Here is a 20,173-nt window from a genome sequence, read left to right as displayed (position 1 = left end):
AGCCACAGCGCGAAGCCGCGAACTCTTTCTGAATATTTTAAAGCCGTAACAGCTGATGAAAAAGCAGATGCGATTGTAGACGAAAATGAAGAGAGATTTTATCTTAGTTTTTATTTTATGCAAAACATTTTCGTCTCGTCTTTTTTCGTCAACAATAATGCATGTTAATTTAGTCTTAGTCAGCGTTTTTGGACAGTGGTGCAGTCTTGTCATCGTCTCGTCTTAGTCATGAAAAAAAAGGTCGTTGACGAACATATTTCGTCTCGTCTCGTCTGACGAAATTAACACTACTCCACACACACGCACACAGAGTACAATTTCTCTTTTATATTGTTTAATTCTCTTCTATTGGGTAATTTATTTGTCTTTGCTAAATTTCAATCCTTAAGGTGAACATTCGTATGAGGTTCCACTGTAGTTGTGAACATGGAGACTCCAAACAGATTTATAACACACACACTTCAGGAGAAGAGAAATAACATGATGTGCCCGTCACGTGCCCGCGTTCGCTCGTGCCACTTAATATTCATGAGCGTTGCCACGCTAACCCGGAAGCCGGGTGTTATGCACTGAAATGCCCCCTGCCATGGATTGCCCCCCCAACATAATCGCTATCAAATATTAGCCTATATTAGAACATAAATTCATAGGTTAATAGTTTACAAAATACAAATTAAATGAGACAATAAAATAAAATCAGAAATATAAAAATATATGTTGTATATGAAAAAATAAAAATATGATTTTTTTTTCTTCAAATACAACATGTATACTTTTATATTGTTTATTTTATAATAAGTTAGTTTCGTCTAATTTTTCATCATAAACAAAAAATATTTGTATTATATATAAATATTCATTTGCATATTCATGACAAAGCCCTGAAAAATAAATGTGCCACAAAATAAACACTATACAATAATTTATATTAACGCTCTTGTGACGGCTGGCACGTGCCTAGGGCTCATTATAATAGTAATATCATATTTGATGATAATAATAAACCTATGAATTTATGTTCTAATATAATATTTGATAGCGATTATGTGGGGGGGGGGCATTTCATGTCGGGGGACATTTTAGCGCATAACACCACACCGGCCCTCGCGACCGTGTTGTGTGACGTCATCACTAATGGCCGCTTCCTGATGACGAGTGCTATGCTAGTCTCAGTGATTTTAGCCCAGAAAAAATGGTAGGTAAAGTGTTTTAACGCAGATTAATCACGGTTTAGGAACATTCACAGAAGAGTATTTGATTAGAATAAAGTTGTTTAACTGATTGCGGGTTTGTGACACTTAGAATAAACGCTGTTATTGGGTTTAGGGGTTGCCAGCTGGTATGTGTGTGTGTGTGTGTGTGTGTGTGTGAGTGAGAGAGTGTGGGTGAGTCTGGGGGGTTAATGGTGTTGTTATTTAACTTTTTGTTTGTGGTAAGATGGGTGAATGCCACCACAAGTCCCGGTTTGACTTGAACACTTGACTTGTATATTAGTTTCTTTTATTTTATATTATGCCTGTATAATCTGTTTAACCTTTACATTTCTGTAAGTTGTATACAGCATGTCTGTATGTATGTATTCATTACTAATTAGATAGTTCTCAGATGTTATTTGCTACTCAGTGGTTAAACAATAAGTTACGTAGTACAATAATAATAATAATCACAGTGTATAAGTTGTAAGTTCTGTTCTGTTCAGTTTGCTCAGACCCAGTGTTCTGTAAACTAGAGACACATGAAGGCAGGTTACCTCTACGTCACCAAGTACATAATGTTAACAAAAAGATAACACCTACATCCCTTTATCTGTGTTCTACTTATAAAATGTGACCATAATGGCTTTGAACTTTATTATTATTATTATTATTATTATTATTCAAAGAGCTTCAGGACATCACACACAGTCCAGACTAAACCGTTTCCCCTCAAAGGTGCGTACAGTAGATGGGTTATATACTGTTCTTACTGATTTTACACAGAACAGAAGTATAAAATATGCCTTTTATTTATGTTTTACATATAATACAGAAAATGTGTATGGCCAAAAACGCTACTTCTGAAGTTTATACAACATAGAAGTGACTGATCTTGCTTCCCTAAAAAAAATAGGAGTTAGTTAGAAGCTAGTTGCTAACTTCAGCCGTTTTGGAGAGAGAGGATTTTATTTTTGTTTTTTATCAGCGTTATACTGACTCACTTCAAACAACAATCGTTTAAAATGCAAATTATTCATATATCTTTGAGTATTGATATTAAAATTGGTGTAAGCTTCTAGAAACAAGTGACCTGTAAAAATTGTTGCTTAAATTGTTGTTGCGATATCTAAACAATTTAGCATTAAATTATATAAAAAAAAAAAAAATTAGTTGAATAATACACTTTTTCAGGTTTATGTCTTTTCACTTGAAATCTTAACCGGGCAAGTTTCATGTGAGTGACAGTTAAGACCGTTGAAAAATTTGAATTCAAAAAAGTAACTGACACTAAAACATAAAAGGGCGTTAACATGCATTAACAATACAGAACAAAGCTTTTATCTTGTTTGTTGTTGCAGGTGCTGACAGAAAATGAGAACTTTATTTTTCGGCTGAAAGGCGTTTTGGAGTTCTTCTGCCAGATTGAGAGTGCTAATGGTAAAGTTGCCTCGGTTAAAAATAATTAATTTTAATCTCATTTAATTTACATGGTTAAAGATGATCTTAATAAGGTCGTGTTGTTACAATTATAAAGAAATTCTTGTTTTTTTTTTTTTTTTGTTGTTTTTTTTAGGAGCGCACGGACAGAGCTCCATCTCCAAAGCCTTCCAGGTTCTCCGCTCCAGAGTCTCGTCTGAGGGTCTGGTGTTCATGGTGTGCAACAGCGCTGTCCTCCTGTGGCCCAACAAGGCTTCACGGTCCACTGTGGAGAACGTGAGCGCCGAAACACCATGCAGAGATCTCCAGCAGCACGTAGAGTGAGTCCCACAGTGTCGGGTCTGATGTACCACTCTCGTACTTACACGTCGTCCTAAATGATTAAATAGAAACGTCCAAGATCACAGCTGTCGTGTCACGTTTCAGGCAGGGAGATGGACCGAACAGGAAGTCTTCAAAAAGACGGGATAAAAGAGACGCCAGTCCTGTGAGTACGCGAGTCAGTGGCGTAATGCGAAGCAGGCTTCGCCCTCGTGTCTCCTGAGGGGGAAAGAAGACTGTCACTAAATCTTCTTGCTTGTCTTTTGTTTGTGTTTTTTTTTTTTTCAGACTGTGGTAAACCTGAAGCTGATGATGGACGTCACCGAGTCGGGAGACAGCGCCGCGCTGAGTCTGTACAGCGTGACGAAGAAGCAGCGGTGTGTGACGATGCCTCTCTGCATGGACTGCGTGATCAACGCAAGCGGCAGCGACTCTCTCGGATCGTAAGTAAAAAAAAAATAATAAAATTTGTCTCTCCGTACTAAAGGTGAAAATTCGGAATAGCAAAGCATCTGTTCTGATTGAGGTTTATTTTTATCTTTTCCTGTCCTGCAGTGTTTGTTCAGGCCTGGTGGTGGCGCTGCAGGCCCAGCTCTCAGACATGGAGCAGACAGTGATCAGGTACAGGAAGGACGACGCTCTGCCCGTCCCTCAGGCCTTTCACTTCCTGCTGCCTCCATCTGATCGACTGAAAACTGTCATTTATCCTGCAGGAGAGACGGACGACCAGCTGCTGTCTGTCAGAGAGGCAAGTCACACACACACACTCGAGCGCACACACACACACACTCGTACACACACACACACTCACACACTCTCACACACACATACACACACTCACATACACACACACTCACATACACACACACTCACACACAAAGGTATATCATCCGTGTACATAATGTATGATTGTGTCCACAGTCCATTTTGGCCTTTTTGTTCGTTTGTTTGTTTTTGTTTAGGTCATTTCTGTTATTTTTGCCTTGTGTTTCTGTTTAGAGTCTTATTTATTTATTTGTTTATTTATTTAGTCAGTTAGTTAGTCTTGTTTGCCCTACTTTTTTACATTAATTAATTTATTCACTTCTGTCTGTTTTTGTAGATTATGTAATTTTAGTTTTCTTTTACCCTGTTTTTGTTTAATAGGTGTTTATTTTTTGGTTTGTTACTTCTTTTTTTTTTTGTCTGGTTGAGGTGATTTTTGTTGGTGTTTTCCTTGTGTTTTGTTGACATTTCTTTCTTTTAACTCTTGTCTTTTTAGAGTAGGTAAATTTTGTCACCTTTTCTTTGTTTTTGTTTAGAGCCTTGTTTGTTTATTTATTTGTTTGTCAGTTTGTTTATTTATTAGTTTAGTCAGTCAGTTACGAGACAGTCTTTGTTAGTTTTTCCTTGTCTGTTTCTTTCAAGCTGTCATGTTTCTTTTTTTTTTTTTTTAGAGTATGTATTAAGTGTTTTTTTTTTTGCCTTTTGTTCTTTCTTTCTTTCTTTCTTTCTTTCTATTTTCAGGACATTTTTAATAGTTGTACTTTGCTTTTCGTTTACCTTTTTTTCTTTTTTTTAAACATCATAAAAAAAATGTATACGTCATTTTTATGTTGACTTTTTTCTTCTTCTTATCTTTATTATTAGTTTTGTCTTGTTTTTCACTACATACATCTTGTTTCTTTTTACTTTTGCCTTGTTTTTCGGGTTATTTTTGTTGTTTCTGTCTTGTTTGTTTGGTGCATGTAAGTTTTCCTATTTTCTTTTTAGTTAAGATCGGGCCAGATTTTTGCGCTGTGGACATTTCTGTAGCTGTTGCTTATATAACAAAACATAACGTACCGTAGTGTCTTGTAATCTGAAATAATTATACAGTGTGCGAATGACTCGTCCTCCTAAACACAGGAGCTGCACAGGAGGCACGACGTGCCCGGTGGCCGGCCGTGCTTCCGGCGCGCCAACGCCTTCCACTTCCCGGATGAACCCTATAAAGACGGCTACCTGCGCAATCCACACACACACCTCAGCGCTCCCAGTGTAGAGGACGCCAAGGTAACGCCGCACCTCAGGGTGTGTTATTTATTACTGCACCGACTGTAGACGCAACCACAAGACGAACCGTTTCTCCGTGCCTGCGCCCCAGGTGTACGCGGTGCGCGGCGTGTACAGTTATCATCACTACATGCAGGACCGGGTGGACGATAACGGCTGGGGTTGTGCCTACCGCTCACTGCAGACCATCTGCTCGTGGTTCCAGCAGCAGGGCTACACCGACAGAACCGTCCCCACACACAAGCAGATACAACAGGTACACACACACACAGTGCACACACACCTCATTCAGATTGAGCGCAATGATATTATTATAGTTATGATGTGTGTGTGTGTGTGTGTGTGTGTGTGTGTGTGTGTGTGTAGGCTCTGGTGGATGTAGGTGATAAGGAAGCTCCCTTCGTTGGTTCTCGTCAGTGGATCGGCTCCATCGAGGTGCAGGCCGTGCTCAGTCAGCTGCTGGGAGTCACCTCCAAGATCATGTTCGTCAGGTACGTCACCTGTACACCTAGATCTAACACATTCAGCGATTTACGGACATTTATTCAGACCAGACTCCATGACTCATGTATAATAATATAAAAATAAATAATAAACGATGGATTTGATGTTTTAATAAATCTCTTCTCTTGATGTAGTCGTGGATCTGAGCTAGCTTCCAAAGGCAGAGAGCTGGCCAACCACTTCCTGACCGAGGGCACACCCATCATGATCGGTGAGACAAGCGTCTCTTCAGTCTCGTCCTCTATGATAATTATCACCATTTTCATTTTATGCCTAAGTTACCTACTCATTTATTTATTTATTATTTTGTTTTCCCCCGTTGTCCGTACCAGGAGGGGGCGTCCTGGCACATACCATCCTCGGCGTGGCCTGGAGCGAGACCAGCGGGCAGATCCGCTTCCTCATCCTGGACCCGCACTACACGGGAGGAGAGGATCTACAGACCGTCACTGACAAGGTACAGACTGACCAGCGAGTTTCTGTTCACGCTGAGCTTCTGTTCGGTCCGAGTCTGGACTGTGTTACATGGTGACAACCTTCTAGTTCATTAAAATTACTGGTTGTTATTTTTGTTTTTTTGTCTGATTTGTTTGTTGGTCCACGCCAATCATTTTCATTACTCCTGTCTTGTATTTGTTTAGAATTTAATGTTTCTGTGTCTTTTAACTTGTATTTTGTTTGGAGTGGGTCATTTGGTGTTTGGTTACATTTGCCTCTGTTTTGTTTAGAGCAAATTGTTTTACTTTTGTCTTGATTTTGTTTGGAGGAAGTTATTTGTTTGTAGCATTTTTTTTGTTCATTTTGATTTGATTTTGTTTAGAGTAGGTTGGCTTTGTTCATTTTGCTTAAATTTTGTCTTGAGAAAGTTTTTATTAATTTATAGTAATTTGGTTAAAGTTTTTTTTTTTTTTTGTTAATTTTGTCTAGATTGTTTTAGAGTAGACTGTTTTTAATTTCCACTAGATTTTGTTTAAATTAGGTTGTTTTTAAAATTTTCTGTAGATTTTTTTTAGTGTAGATTTTTTTTGTTAGTTTTGTTTTGAGTAGGTTTTTTTTGTTGATTTTTTTTTGGCTAGATTTACTTTGGTGTAGGTTGTTTTGTTTTATAGAGTTGGTTGTTTTTATCTTAATTTCGTTGTTACTTTTGTCTATATTTTGTCTAGGTTTTGTTTACAGTAGGTTGTTTTCATCACTTTTATCTAAAGTTTTCTTTACACTAGATTGCCTTTGGTAATTTTGTTTAGAAAAGGTTGTTTTCTGCAGTTTTCTTCTGAAGCCTGAAAGAGTGTAGATCTCACACTTAAACTGCTCCAGGTGAGGGATCATAAATTCCAGGACTGAACGCACCAAACTCTCATGGAAACTCTCATGAGATCAATAGAAAAACTTTATGACGAAGAAGAAAACCAGACATGAATGAAGGACATGCAGCCTTCTTTTGTTTCTTCTTTTTTTTACTTCCTCGTTCATTCATGCAATTTCTGTTTTTTTTTTGAGCGATTACACAACCAGCATCTCAGTGAAGTCTCAGTCCAGTAAAGGATCCTGACTGTGTGTTAGCAAGTTAGCTGCTCGCATAGTGAGAGCGTTTTTTAAACGTGACTGAGTGTGTGTGTGTGTGGGGGGAAAAAAAACTAGAGGTGTGTGTGATGGTGAGAAAGATAACAGATGAAACCATGCGCTTGTACCAGCAGGACGGAAGCAGCATCACCTCCACTGCAGTTTCACTATAACCTTTAGTTTGTTTAGAAAATAACTTTACAACTTAGGATAATGAAACTCTCTCTGTCACACACACACACACACACACACACACAGTGTTAAATGGATTAGGAAACAAATTAGGTGAACTTTGATATTTTAATATTAAGTATGAAGTCTTTACAAAATGAGTTGTGTGTGTCTCAATGTCAGAGTATTGTACAAATCTCTTTTGTGTGTGTGTGTGTGTGTGTGTGTGTGTGTGTGTGGACAGGGCTGGTGTGGATGGAAAGGACCTGATTTCTGGGATCAGAATGCCTACTACAACCTCTGCCTTCCCCAGACACCGAAAACCATCTGAGAGAAGCGACATGCCACGCCCGTCTGACGAGAACGATTTACTCGAGAGACTTTACAACACAAAAACACAGCAGATGCCATTCCTCCATTGCTCAGCACTGTATCATGTCGTGTATTGTGTACTGTAATGTTGTTGATGTCTTTTTAAGACTTGGTGGTAATAAATTGATTTCCTGAGCAACCTCGGCACACCGTCTCCTTTGTTTTATACTAATTATATACAGTAAATAAGAAACTTCATTAAAAATCTTTGTATATTTTGCAGCTTTTAAAACTTGCTTTTAATAAGTGAGTCTGAATATTAATTTAAATGTCATGGTGCAGGTGTATAACCCCTGGAAAAAAAGTATAGAATCGCTACTCTTGAAAAATGTTCATTTAAACTTAATACACAACAAAACAAATGAGAAACAAACTGGCAGAAACTGCAGTCAGTGTCTGTGACCGAACTGTAAGACATCGCCGAGGCTGGAATGTTAAATGAAAATAGTTTTGTGGCATGTCTGTGATTTATTTATTTTTTTTTCCCCTCTACAGCACTTGGATGAAGATTTTCCAAGAGTGGTGATTCCTAACTTTTTATCCAGGGGTTGTATAAGAGCTAGCTAGCCCTCATAGCATAACACACACGGTCCAAAGGTCAATAAAACTTTAAATACATATTGCTTTTTAAATTGCTCATTGAAAAATTGGAGTAAATACAACGGTCCTTAGTTGGACTACAGAGGTTCCTAGATGGATGGATTCGTGGTAATACGTTTCCTTGTTTCGTTTTGTGGTGCCCTCTGCTGGACGCTTTTATATGTCTGTGTCGTACCTATTTCATAATCATACATCCATTTAGGAAACTCTGTAGTCCAACTAAGGACCATGGAGGCCAGTGACTATCGTATTTATTCCCATTTTATTTGGTACCTTTTTTTATTTCGTAACTTTAAAGCCCACGCATATTTTTTGTGTCTTAAAAAAAAAAACTGTTACAGGACAGCTATCTTTGAAACTGCTATTCAATGTATGTAATAATTTTTTATTTGTTTGCCTTTTGCAGAATCTGTTACTGTTTGCTTGCATCACTTATAAACATTTATAATGAGCGCAAGTCATAGTGACTCGTAAACGTTCAGTTATGTCGGTGAAACATTTGCACGTTAAAAACTTTATAATCCATTTATTATTTAGCTCAGTGATTACGGCATTGGACTACCGATTGGAAGGTCGCAGGTTTAAGTCCCAGGCGGCCAATCCTTGTGCGAAAATACCATCTCGCTATCATCATCTTGGAATATGTGCCGTGCCATCAGGGAAAAGAAACTCCATTGTTGAAAAACCTGCTCATTCTGTACATTTAGGTCGTCAGCTGACTTCATTTTTTTATGTACGCATTAGGTTGTTGAACCTGGACCTGAGCAACTGAAACCCTTAATCATATTGCCGCCTTCAGGGTCTCGTACAGTGGACACTTGGCTTCCCCTCTAACCCTGACACGCCCACCTCTCTGGAATAGGCTCAATCTGGACTCATCAGACCACATAACCTTCTCCAATGCTCCATAATCCAATCTTTATGCTCTCTAGTCAGCCTTTTTCCTGATTAGTCTCACTGATAAATGGTTTAAAAAAAAAAAGGAAAAGGAAACTTTTTTTACGTTGTCATTATGGGGTGTTGTGTGTAGAATTATTTAATCCATTTTAGAATAAGGCTGTGACGTAACAAAATGTGGAAAAAGTGATGCACGGTGAATACTTTCCGGATGCACTCTATACTTCAGGAAATATGTGAAGTATATAATATATTGTAATTAATATATATTATATAATATAAAAAAGTATTTAATATATAGGAAATATTGTGCTACTTTTCCATTTCCAAGGGAGACTTTGGTGACGCCTTTTCAATAAAAAAAATCTGTTATTTATCAAGCGGTGCCCAAACTTTTGTATAATATATAACTTTTTGCACACACACACACACACACACACACACACACATATATATATATATATATATATATATATATATATATATATTCAAATTCAAATTTTATTTGTCACATACACAGTCATACACAGTACGATATGCAGTGAAATGCTTACACGACTGCTTGTGACCTAAATATAAAAGACTATGAATAAGAAATAAATATGAAAAATAAAATAACAGGTACATTTAACTAGGAAGAATAAAATTAGAGTTAAAATAAAACAACTGTACAACAAAATACACAAAAGAAAGTATATGAAGAAATATTTATTTATTTTTTAAAATCATTTTTGTGGAATGAAGTTAGAATAAATAAAAGTAAAAAAAAAAAAAGGTAATGTCCAGGGTTGTGCAATCCACATATTTAAAGTGACTTGTGCAGTGCAAATATATATATATATATATATATATATATATATATATACGCTTCAGGAAAAAGAAATGTATGTATAAATATTTTATTTATATACATAAATATTTCATTTATATACATGTAAAACTACATGTTATTACTATACGTTATATATGGATAAACTGTACATGATAATATTTTAATAAAAATCTAATTTTATTAATATTAGATTTATATAATATACATTATATTTTTCTTTTCCTGACTATATATATGTATATATATATAAATGCATGGTGAAAATAAAATGTTTATTAAAATAATCACTTTGAATCATTAAAAGTAACTGAATAAATAATCCTCCTCTTGCGGCTCCATTAAAACCACCCACCGAGAGTCGCACAGCGCGCTGATTGGTCAGGTCTTTGATGACGTCACATGCTACGTCACATTCGGAGTCCCCGAACACAGCGGAGTTCTATTCATTTATTTATTTATTTATTTATTTATTTATTCTTCGTTTCGGAGTCGCACGTAACAATACTGTCCAGCGGAAATGGTGTGTGTGTGTGTGTGTGTGTGTGTTGTTGTTTTGATTCCTCTCTGATGATGTGGGGTAATTTGTGCACATTTCAGCCTTAAAGGTGAGTTTTGTCCTGTTTTTTTTAGTGCAGCTCTCTTATTATTATTGTTGTTATTTTTATTTACTGATTGTTGTTGAACTCATTAACTTGGCCTGCACTCTGGTTTCATTTCCCTTCAGCTCTAACAGAACATCCCGACCCGCCCCGGGCCTTTCATTAGTGTGTAACTCAAACACATGACGTCTATTTGTTCGTATTGACTCGCCCCTTTCTCTAACGTCATCATTTCTATTTTACAAAAACTTCATTACAGCCACATGAAAAAAAAGGAATGGAAAACAAATTGAAAAAAAAAAGTTGTAGGTAAAATTATAAAAGAAAAATCTATTTTAAAAATTAAAAGAGTGGGGGTGGGTCTTGTAGTGATCAGCAAAAATCACATATTTGTATTATATAATTGAGATTACTTGAAAATGTCTGCTGTGGCGACCTCGACGGGAGCAGCCGAAAAACGGACAACATATATTTTAGATTTTATTTCATGGCTGACGACCTGGTCTCCTGATCTCTGCTGTTCTAGCTGATTTTCCCCTGGGTTTGATATACACCGTATAGACGACAGTATTACATAAATACACTTCAATATGGAATCTCTATCACAGCTTCCACTCTTTTTGGAAGGCTTGACAAGATTTTGGAGTGTTTCTGTGTTCGTAATCTCGGTTTCAGTTCATCCCAAAGGTGCTTACCTGAGGTTACAGGGGTCTGTGTTAGGGCCGGTCAAGTTCTTCTACACCGTCTTTATACAGAAGTTCTTGCTCTGTCAGTCATGTTGGAATAGAAAGGGGGCCTTCCTTAAACTGTTACAACAAGGTTAAGTGAAGTATAGCATTGTCCAAGATGTCTTGGTATGCTAAAGCATTTCAATAAGTAATTCAATAATTAACAGGTGCGGCCAAACATTTTTGTCCATATAGTGTATATTATCTGGGTTTTGAGATGCTTTTCCACTCACCATGGTTTGTAGTGGTTATTTGCGCTACATTCTTTTTATTATTTGTCGTTTAACACCAGTTGGAATCTAGTAGGTTGGTTATATTACCGCCAACTGTAGGTCTCACGTAGGTTTCCAGTCCCGACATCTTTAAAATGTCTAATGTTTCCTTCACTGATCTTGTCTTGACTTGTTTTGTCTGTTCGTCTGCTTTATTTAATATTCCACACACTTCTTTTTATCGACACGTTTCCGTCTCAGTACTTTTCCATGACTTTAGTTGAAACTCTGTAGGCTGGATCACCGGCACCTATTTATCTTTCTTCCTCCTCAGCTTCACTGTCCTTTAAAGCTGACTTTCCAGTCCATTCTTCCTCAAAAACAATATTAACTAATTCCTTGACTCTTCCATCTAAAAGACTATTAACATTGCTTTCTACTCTCTCTAATTCTTCATTAGGGTATATATATTACTGTGAATTCTGAAATGCTTTTTTACTCGACAAGGTTGTATTTGCATTACTGCAAGCCTTCCTGCTATATTCAACCAGTCTACTCCTTTCTTATCAACATTTTAGACGGTGAAAAATAAGAAGTTCACAATGTACAGCTCAAAAGAACTGGAAGGAGGGGAAGTTGATCAACCGTTCCAGGACAGCAACTGTGATGTGATCGGCACCATACCAGAAGAACCCATCCACCAGGAGACAGAGGACAGAGATATTACTAATGAGGAGCATCTGGACCAAACGGAAACCTCTGAAATCACGAGAGAGGTCGAGAAGCCTGAAAGCGTAAAGGAAGAAATTAAGGAGACTATAAAGCCAGAGTGTGAAGTAGAATCGTTAGAGAAAGAGATGTCCAGGCTTGAGGTTGAGCAAGGGTTGATTGTGAAGGATGATTCTGAACGTAAGGAGGACGGTGTTCAAAAAGATGAGGCGATTCATGGAAGAGGAGACTCCGCCACCTCATCTGAGAAATCCTCTCCACTCACTTGCTCGGAATTGACCCACTCGATTCACGGTATCCAACTCGAGGGATTGTCCAGCATGAGCCCCTCCTCCGCCTTGGCAGGGGAGGAGGATGGTCTTGTATTTAAAAGCATGGAGGATAGCTACCATCACACGGAACCAGGCAAAGAGTCCACTGGCAATTTCCACACCTGGAACCAGAGACATTTAACATCATCATCATCCAGTAGTAGAGAGAGCACTCCTACTCCTTTGACCACGCTTTTTAATGAGCAATCATCCCTGTCGTCACAGCAACAGACAGGACCGGAATCAGACCATTGGAAGCAATGTCCGAGAACCTCAGATATGGCTATTTCTGATGACACGGTCACAGGTGTTACCCCTTTATCCTCTCCGGATATTAATCTCCAACGGTTGTTCGACCTAGCCCCGCCCACCTCCTCTGAATCCACCCTACCTAAAGACACTACAGGAAGCACCAATGCACGGCAGCTTGATGCAAATACAGCTAGAGGGAAAAGATCTGGTAGGTATTACAGCTTATGGAAAGATGAGAAGCCACTTAAGCTTTGATAGTGTTACCTTCTCTTTTTTGATCTTTTTCTGATAAAAACATTGCGACTATAAATATTGTCTAATGTATAAATTATAACTAGTTTCAGTCATGTCTGTAGGCAATCATGGAGTTCGGAAAATCTTCAAATATATAAGTCATGTTCTGCTCTTCTTCAAGTCTTCTTCCTGTTTCCTCTCCATCTCCAGCTGTCCTGTGTACACACAGGAAGATGGACAGGGTCTCCACTCCTGGCAAGCCCTCTATCAGCACCAGCAGGAGGAGCAATACAAGATGGCAGTGTACGACCTGTCCTTTCACCAGTGACACGGCGCGACGCGTTGAGCGCAAGAACCAGCATCACCAGCGTGAGCTGTGCCAGTCCTCCACGCGCGGTTCCTCTCACTCTGGCAGTCACTCATACATGCCACTCCTCCGGCCTTATCACTCCGGCCTTAACAGGCAGCGCGACCAACGGCGAATCCAGCGAGAGAACGTGGTCCGTGTCCGAGCTCTTTCTGAACAATTCATAGTATTTCAATATTTATTTATTATTTTCATATGTCTGGTGCCCTGTGTTTTCCCAGTGTTCACAGCTCCCAGTGTACTTCTTTGGACACTAGTGGTCTAGGGCAGTGGTGGCTCAAACGGTTAAGGCTGTGACCCACCAAGTTGCCACTGTTGAACCTTTGAGCAAGGCTCTTAACCCAATTTGTAATCTGGCTGACAAGGCACTCAGGGTCACCCAGGTTCCTAACTAAAATAGGCGAAAAAATCATTTCAATATGTTGTATGTGACAAATAATTGAACCTTATTATTATTGGAGGTTTCCCTAGATCATGTTTCAGCTCTTTTCACCCGCTTATATTCTCAGCAACTATTTTTGCTTGCTGGTCAGTGTCCTGTGTGATTGCTGTTAGACTGAGCTCTTGTACTTAACGCTGGCCTTCAGTCTTTGCTCCATTTTCAGTGACGCGCTTCCCAATGGCTTCTGCTTACTGTAGGATTTCCAAATGCTTTTGGAGGCATGAGTGCTGCTGACATTCTGATCCTGGGTTATTTATTTATACCTTCAATGTGTCACTAGGAACCTTTCACTCCGTTCTAGCACTTGGTGCTTGGTTTTATCTACCTATGTATTTTTACAGTCTGGAACATATTATGTGTATTTAGGACATTTATATAAGACATAATGTGACACAATGAAATAACATATCCATACATGTCCTCTTGACACAGGCCATTCGAAAGCGTTTGGAGGCTGTAAGGCCGACACCAGGAATGACCCGAATAGAACAGCTCACAGACTACCAGCGCCAAGCCGGATACCTCGGAATACCTACGGCTCCCTTTAGGTCCACATCAGGTATTCACACTCATGCATCTTACTGTGACGATAGTTTAAAGGACATGTTTTTATATTTTTATTTTTGTATTGGCTGTGGTTTGAGCAAGGGCATTAGGTTCCCCTCCCTGTTGTGACCTCTGGCTCGACACTGAAACAGCGTATTCGGAGGAGGAGTGAAATAAAGGCAGCATTATCCGATTGAGTGGTATTTCAGCTGGAGGGTTAACCCTTTGTCATTTTGCAAGTGTTTTTGTAAATGAAATGATGTTCCACCAACCCAGCAAAAAGAATGTCTACATAATTGGAAGACATGTTTTCTTTTTGAAACAGTCAAATGTAAAGAAAATGTTAGGGTTTTTTAAGTAAGTTAAGTAAAATAAAAAATAAAAAAACATATTTCAGATTCTTATCTCCAGCGCACCAGACTCCGCCCCCTAATGCACAAATCTCCATTCACAGTCAAATCCTCTATAAGCTGCATTGTTTTAAAGAGGCGATTTAGAGTGTCTATGTATATCTGTGTCCAGCAGAATAAAAATTTCAATAAAGAAATAAAGTTCTTGTCTATAGAGGTAAGAGTCTTGCTCTGAGTAAAAGGCTCCTCATATGAATCTACAGGAGGAATTGTAGGAAAGTGATTTCTTCTGGACCTGAAGGTTGTGATGCTGATGGAGAACTCTTTTCATTTCGAAGAATGAGTCGATCCAGACGTCCAGTGGGAGATGAACAGAGTGATCAGTAAGTGAAATTTCTTATGACGTTACATAGAGCTCAGTTCTGCTTTCAATAAGGGCAGTGGTATTTTAGATATTCGATTGTTTTTTTTTATTTTTTATTTACCTTTATTCAACCAGGCAAGACCTTAATTAAGAACAGGTTTCTTATTTACAACTGTGGCCTGGCAAAGACGACATGCCAAATACAGAAGAAGCCTTGGGAACTGTCAGCAGAATCAGGTTAGCAGACCGAGTGTTATACCCAGAAGAAAAAGAGTGTAACAATTCTTGTAAGTAAGGAGGGGACAAACCGAGGAGAGTTTTGTAAATGACCATATACCAATGGATTTTGCGGTGGGTATACAATTAAGACCAGATGATAGAAAAATACAGGGACTGTGATGAGTTTTGAAAGGAGCGTTTTGTTATAAACCGGATGGCAGAGTGATAGAGGACATCAAGCTTTTGAAGCAGGCCTTTGGATGCTGATCTATAAATAACATCACCATAATCAAACATGGGGAGAATGGTCATTTGCATCAGAGTTTTCCTAGCAGATAATGTAAATGCAGAACGCATTCTATAAAGGAACCCAAGTTTTGATTTGATCTTAGACTTCAAATTATTAATGTGTTTTGAAACAGAGACAGAGAGTTATCTAGCCAAATACCCAGATATTTATATTCAGTAGTCTGATCCAGTGGTGTCCCATCAAGGGAGCAGATACTTGGAAAGCTTGATGGAACATAACCTTTTTTTCCCGAACCACATGACTTTAGTTTTGGAAGTATTTAGCTGAAGATGCAAATTGGAAAAGGTCTGTTGCAATCTAATAAAACTGTATTGAAGTTGCTGCAAAACTGCAGCAGGAGAAGGACCTGTAGAGTAAAGAATTGTATCATCAGCGTAAAGATGGATAAATGAATCTGTAACAGAATTAGCTACAGTATTCATATAAATAGAAAAAAGTATAGGTCCAAGTATTGATCCCTGTGGGACGCCATTGGTGACTGCACTCTATCACTTAGATAATTAGAAAACCAAGACAAGGATTTGTTGGAGAAGCCAGTATCATAAAGCCTATCAATAAGGAGTTTGTGATTGACAGAGTCAAAGGCCTTGGCCAAGTCAATGAAAATAGCAGCACAGTACAATTTAGAGTCCAATTGAGCAGGTGATAAGATGTTGTGAGCTTCCAAGTATTTAGTGAGTTGACCATTTAAAAAAAAAAGTTTTTTCAAAACCTTAGAAATACATGGCAAAACAGAAATAGGCCTGTAACAATTGGGATCTAACCAATCACCACCCTTAAAAAGAGGGAACACTAACGTCGACTTCCAAGCACGAGGGATTTGCCCTGTGTGTAAAGTTAAAATGAATATATCTGTGATGGGAACAGCAATAATAGAGGCAGCAATTTTAAAAAAGACAGGATCCACCTCATCCGACCCAGCAGATTTATTGGAATCTAGCCTGAGCAATTCATTTAAAACCTCCTTCTCTGAAAAGGACCGCAGAATGAAACTATGGGAGGAGGAGGGAAGTAGTGTAGGATGAGGGAGAGTTGGAGGACTATGTCGATCCTTTACTCTAAGTCTTTTTATCGGGTCATGTTTATCAACAACAGCCCTAAAAAACTTATAAAATAAATTCCAAGCCTCGTCTAGAGTTGGAACCAGACTGATTCTAGACCAGATAACATCTGCCATGTCGTGTAGAAAATCTTAATGATCAAAATTTTTTAAAAACCCGTTTACATCAGAATCGAGTCGGTTTCCTGATGGAGCAGCCATTTCGAACACATGCAGTAAAACAGTGATCACGAATATCAGAACAAAATACCCCAGAGTAATACTTATGAGTTTGTTAAAATGATATCAATCAATGTAGCCTTGTCTATAGATTTGGCGTCATACCTAGTGGGGGAGCAGATAATTTGATGTAAATTTAGTGCATCGAATTGTTGAATGACTTTATCGGGTGGTTTAGTCATATCCCAGTTTAGATCACCAAGGAGCACAAATTCAGTTTTGATCAAGGGGGCCAACACGCTGGACAATGTCGTCAGGGTACAGGCCGGGGCTGATGGAGGGCGATAGCAGCCAGCCACTGACAACGTAAAATTAATAGTGAATTCCAAGTTTTTGAACAAATGTGCTATAAAGGTAGTCCCCTTACTCACATTCGAGTTAGGAATTTCCGCAGATACAAACAGACTGCGGTTCTACTACCGGATCAATTGCGGATGTAGCTCATGATATCAGATACCAATATTTACAATATTTTCAGTGTGTAAGTGAATGTATAAAATGCCTAAAGTCTGGTATATTGTATGTGTGTGTGTGTGTGTGCGAGAAATGAGCTGGCCTCATCGGTTTCAATGAATCAGTCCCGGAGCACGATTAGAGAAAAAACGTCTGTCCTGTAAACATTATGATGGTGAAAAATCTTCATTTCGGAAAAACCTCAACAAGACACAGTTCACAGTCCAATACATTGGAAAACAGCTCTGAGACAAAATGGCATCCGGGCTTCCTCTCACAATTTAAAGGCACAGAGACAGTGAGATTGTGAGATTCCCTTAGGCGCAGATACAGTTTTTAGCTGCAACTTCTTATTGTGTGTTCATGTTTTTTGTTTGCACACGTCCAGTGGAGAAGACACTTCCGGCCGAAGCTTGGACCGGCTGTAGAACTGGATCATGCCACTCCAAGGTGTGTAGAATTTCAAACAATAAAATTGATAATGCAGAGTAATTTTTTGCTGTTTTTATCTGACATTGAATAACTCCTCTTCCATAAATGGCTGGAATGTGGTTTTGAGTTTGCTCATTGTTATGCAGCGCATTGTGTTTTGTGGGTCTGTACTTGCCTTTGTTTTCAGGGTATTATCTAAATATCTGAATATACTTCTTCTACTTTTCTTTATTCCTTTGGACAGGAATGCTATTTCAAGGTGTGAGACATGGAGCTTCACCCCCACAAGTGAAACGCCCCAACTTGCTTGCTTCACAACCACCTCCTCAGCCTTCTATCGCTCTAATAAGGTCTGACCAAGGAACTTTCACATGGATCAGAGTTAGTTCATTAGGCTTTGTGAACTGGATGGACACATGAGAGGTATCGGTCTTCTCCACGATCCACAAAGCCTTTCAGAGAGGTCCAGAGATGCCAACCGGTCTACCAAATCATTCCTTTGCCTTTTTCCATAAACAGCACAACAAATATGAGGGAGGTGTTGACCTGTCCGGTCAACTCATCCAGTACCATCCTGCGCAGCATAAGAATGTGAAATGGTACAGAAAACTCTTTTTACATTTCCTGGACAAACTGTTTTTAACGAGTGGTACAAAAACAAACAAACAAACAAACAAACAAACAAACAAACAAACAAAAAACTTTGCACACCGGTCACTTTACCCCAAATAAACCATCTTTCCGAATGTTAGAATTGATCTGTTCTGCTACGGACACACACTCAAGGCTTGTGTTCAAAACAATCTGTGAGTGTCATTTTATCTGCTTTTTTTTTTTCTTTTAATTTTTTTCTTGAGTTCCAAATGATATTTTATTATGTGTGTACTTTGACAAAGGTTTAAAAGTTGTACATGATTCTGACGTGGGTACACCAGCCATATTACACAGGGGAAAAAAGGTTTGTGCTCTATATAAATAAGTAAAAATATATTAGTTACTATACTGGAAATGTACATGAATCTAAGGAGGTCTTCAGAAAGCCTTAATACTTTAGTGTTTTTAGAGAAGGTTCTTTTTGTTCATTTTGATTTCATTTAGAAAAGTTTTTTTTTTTAGCTTTAGTTCTGTTTAGAGCGTTTGTTTGTTTAAAGGAGGTTCTTTGTGTTGGTGCCTTCTAGTTTAATCATTGTTTTTTCACCATTTGATTAATAATGTTCATCTTTAATTTAAATGAAAATGTTTACATTTTTACTCCATTTTCAGGCACACCAAAGGATTATCATAAAGGTATATTATTCTGACATGACCTATCATGTAAAAAAAAAAAAAAAGAGTCAGACATGCTGTCCACACATCATGTATTCTTACTTCTTTTGCAAATATTAAGTCCTTCAATCCTGTGAGAAATTATTTTCATACCTCAGTGATCAGGATAGGAAACATCTCCAGGTTACTGTAACCTGTTCATACTGTATCATGTCGTTCTTGACGTCTTCCTAAGACTTGGTGGTGATAAATTGATTTACTAAGCAACCTCTAGACACCGTTTGCTACTAATACTAATTCTCTAAAGAGCTAGCTTGTGTTTGAATGCTCTTTACAGAACAATATGTGAGAAACTTCCTTAAAGAATATTGTAGATTTTGCAACTAATTTTGCAAACTTGATAAGCGCTCTTGATAAGCGAGTAAGCATGTTAATCCAAATGTCATGTTACAAGTATAAGAGCTAGCTAACCCTTTCTGAAACACATTTTGCACACAGTGTGGTTAACTGTTACTTATTCTGTTTTGTGGCTCCCTCTGCTGAATGCTTTCACAATAAAGATGGATTTGGCTTACACAATTTTATTTGACCCTCTAAAATGTATGCAAAGGACGTAAAAATCACGTGAAACTGCTAATCTATGTGAACTTTAGTGTTATTTTAAAAAAAAAGCTGTTAGGTGCAATTTTTTTTTGTAGAACTTGTCTCTGTTTGCCTCTGTTTGCCTGCGTTGCTTTATTTCCAACTTAGGTTTTATCATCCAAGATTATAATGTGCACAAGTCATATGGCTCAATACACCTTTCATAAAGTTTTGGGAATTTTAGTGAAACATTTGCACATTAAAAAAACAAACATTGACACTTTTATTTTGGTGGATCTGGTGAAGATTTTGTTAAGGGAAGGTTGTTTTAACTTTGTCTATTTTATTTACCGTAGGTTATTTTTTGTTAATATTTGTCTAGAGAAGGTTGTTTTGGTTAATTTTGTCTAGGCTCTGTTAGGAGAATGCTGTTTTGTAATTTGCCTTTACTTTTGTTAAGAGATGGGTGTTCTACTTTTGGCCAGTGTTTTTACAGCAGGTGTTTCTGTTCGTTTTGTTTAGATTTTATTGTTTTTGTTAATTTTGCTCTAATTAGAGAAGATTGTTTTGTCTA

At 38.1% G+C, this 20,173-nt stretch overlaps 2 protein-coding genes and 1 long non-coding RNA gene across 3 annotated transcripts; all 3 read left to right on the top strand.

Moving 5' to 3' along the window:
• The first annotated feature begins 1,119 nt into the window (after nt 1-1,119).
• ufsp2 (ufm1-specific peptidase 2) lies at nt 1,120-7,734 on the top strand. Its single transcript, XM_053479569.1, has 12 exons — nt 1,120-1,195; nt 2,555-2,633; nt 2,770-2,953; nt 3,060-3,120; nt 3,243-3,397; nt 3,510-3,702; nt 4,842-4,988; nt 5,080-5,244; nt 5,355-5,479; nt 5,627-5,703; nt 5,825-5,949; nt 7,468-7,734. The coding sequence occupies exons 1-12, from the start codon at nt 1,193-1,195 to the stop codon at nt 7,552-7,554; spliced, it is 1,401 nt and encodes a 466-aa protein (XP_053335544.1). The 5' UTR covers nt 1,120-1,192; the 3' UTR covers nt 7,555-7,734.
• A 2,741-nt stretch (nt 7,735-10,475) lies between these two features.
• Nucleotides 10,476-14,516, top strand: LOC128508218 (cilia- and flagella-associated protein 97-like). Its single transcript, XM_053479440.1, has 5 exons — nt 10,476-10,529; nt 12,042-12,963; nt 13,200-13,489; nt 14,231-14,357; nt 14,497-14,516. The coding sequence occupies exons 2-5, from the start codon at nt 12,066-12,068 to the stop codon at nt 14,514-14,516; spliced, it is 1,335 nt and encodes a 444-aa protein (XP_053335415.1). The 5' UTR covers nt 10,476-10,529; nt 12,042-12,065.
• A 449-nt stretch (nt 14,517-14,965) lies between these two features.
• On the top strand, nt 14,966-18,418 carry LOC128508272 (uncharacterized). Its single transcript, XR_008355887.1, has 3 exons — nt 14,966-15,077; nt 17,708-17,769; nt 17,996-18,418. It is a non-coding gene; the product is annotated as an uncharacterized LOC128508272 (long non-coding RNA).
• Nucleotides 18,419-20,173: the final 1,755 nt, after the last annotated feature.

Source organism: Clarias gariepinus, chromosome 20, assembly GCF_024256425.1.
Source record: "Clarias gariepinus isolate MV-2021 ecotype Netherlands chromosome 20, CGAR_prim_01v2, whole genome shotgun sequence".
Lineage (NCBI taxonomy): Eukaryota > Metazoa > Chordata > Actinopteri > Siluriformes > Clariidae > Clarias > Clarias gariepinus.
Note: the sequence above shows the minus strand (reverse complement) of the source record. Positions and strands in the feature narration are given on the sequence as shown.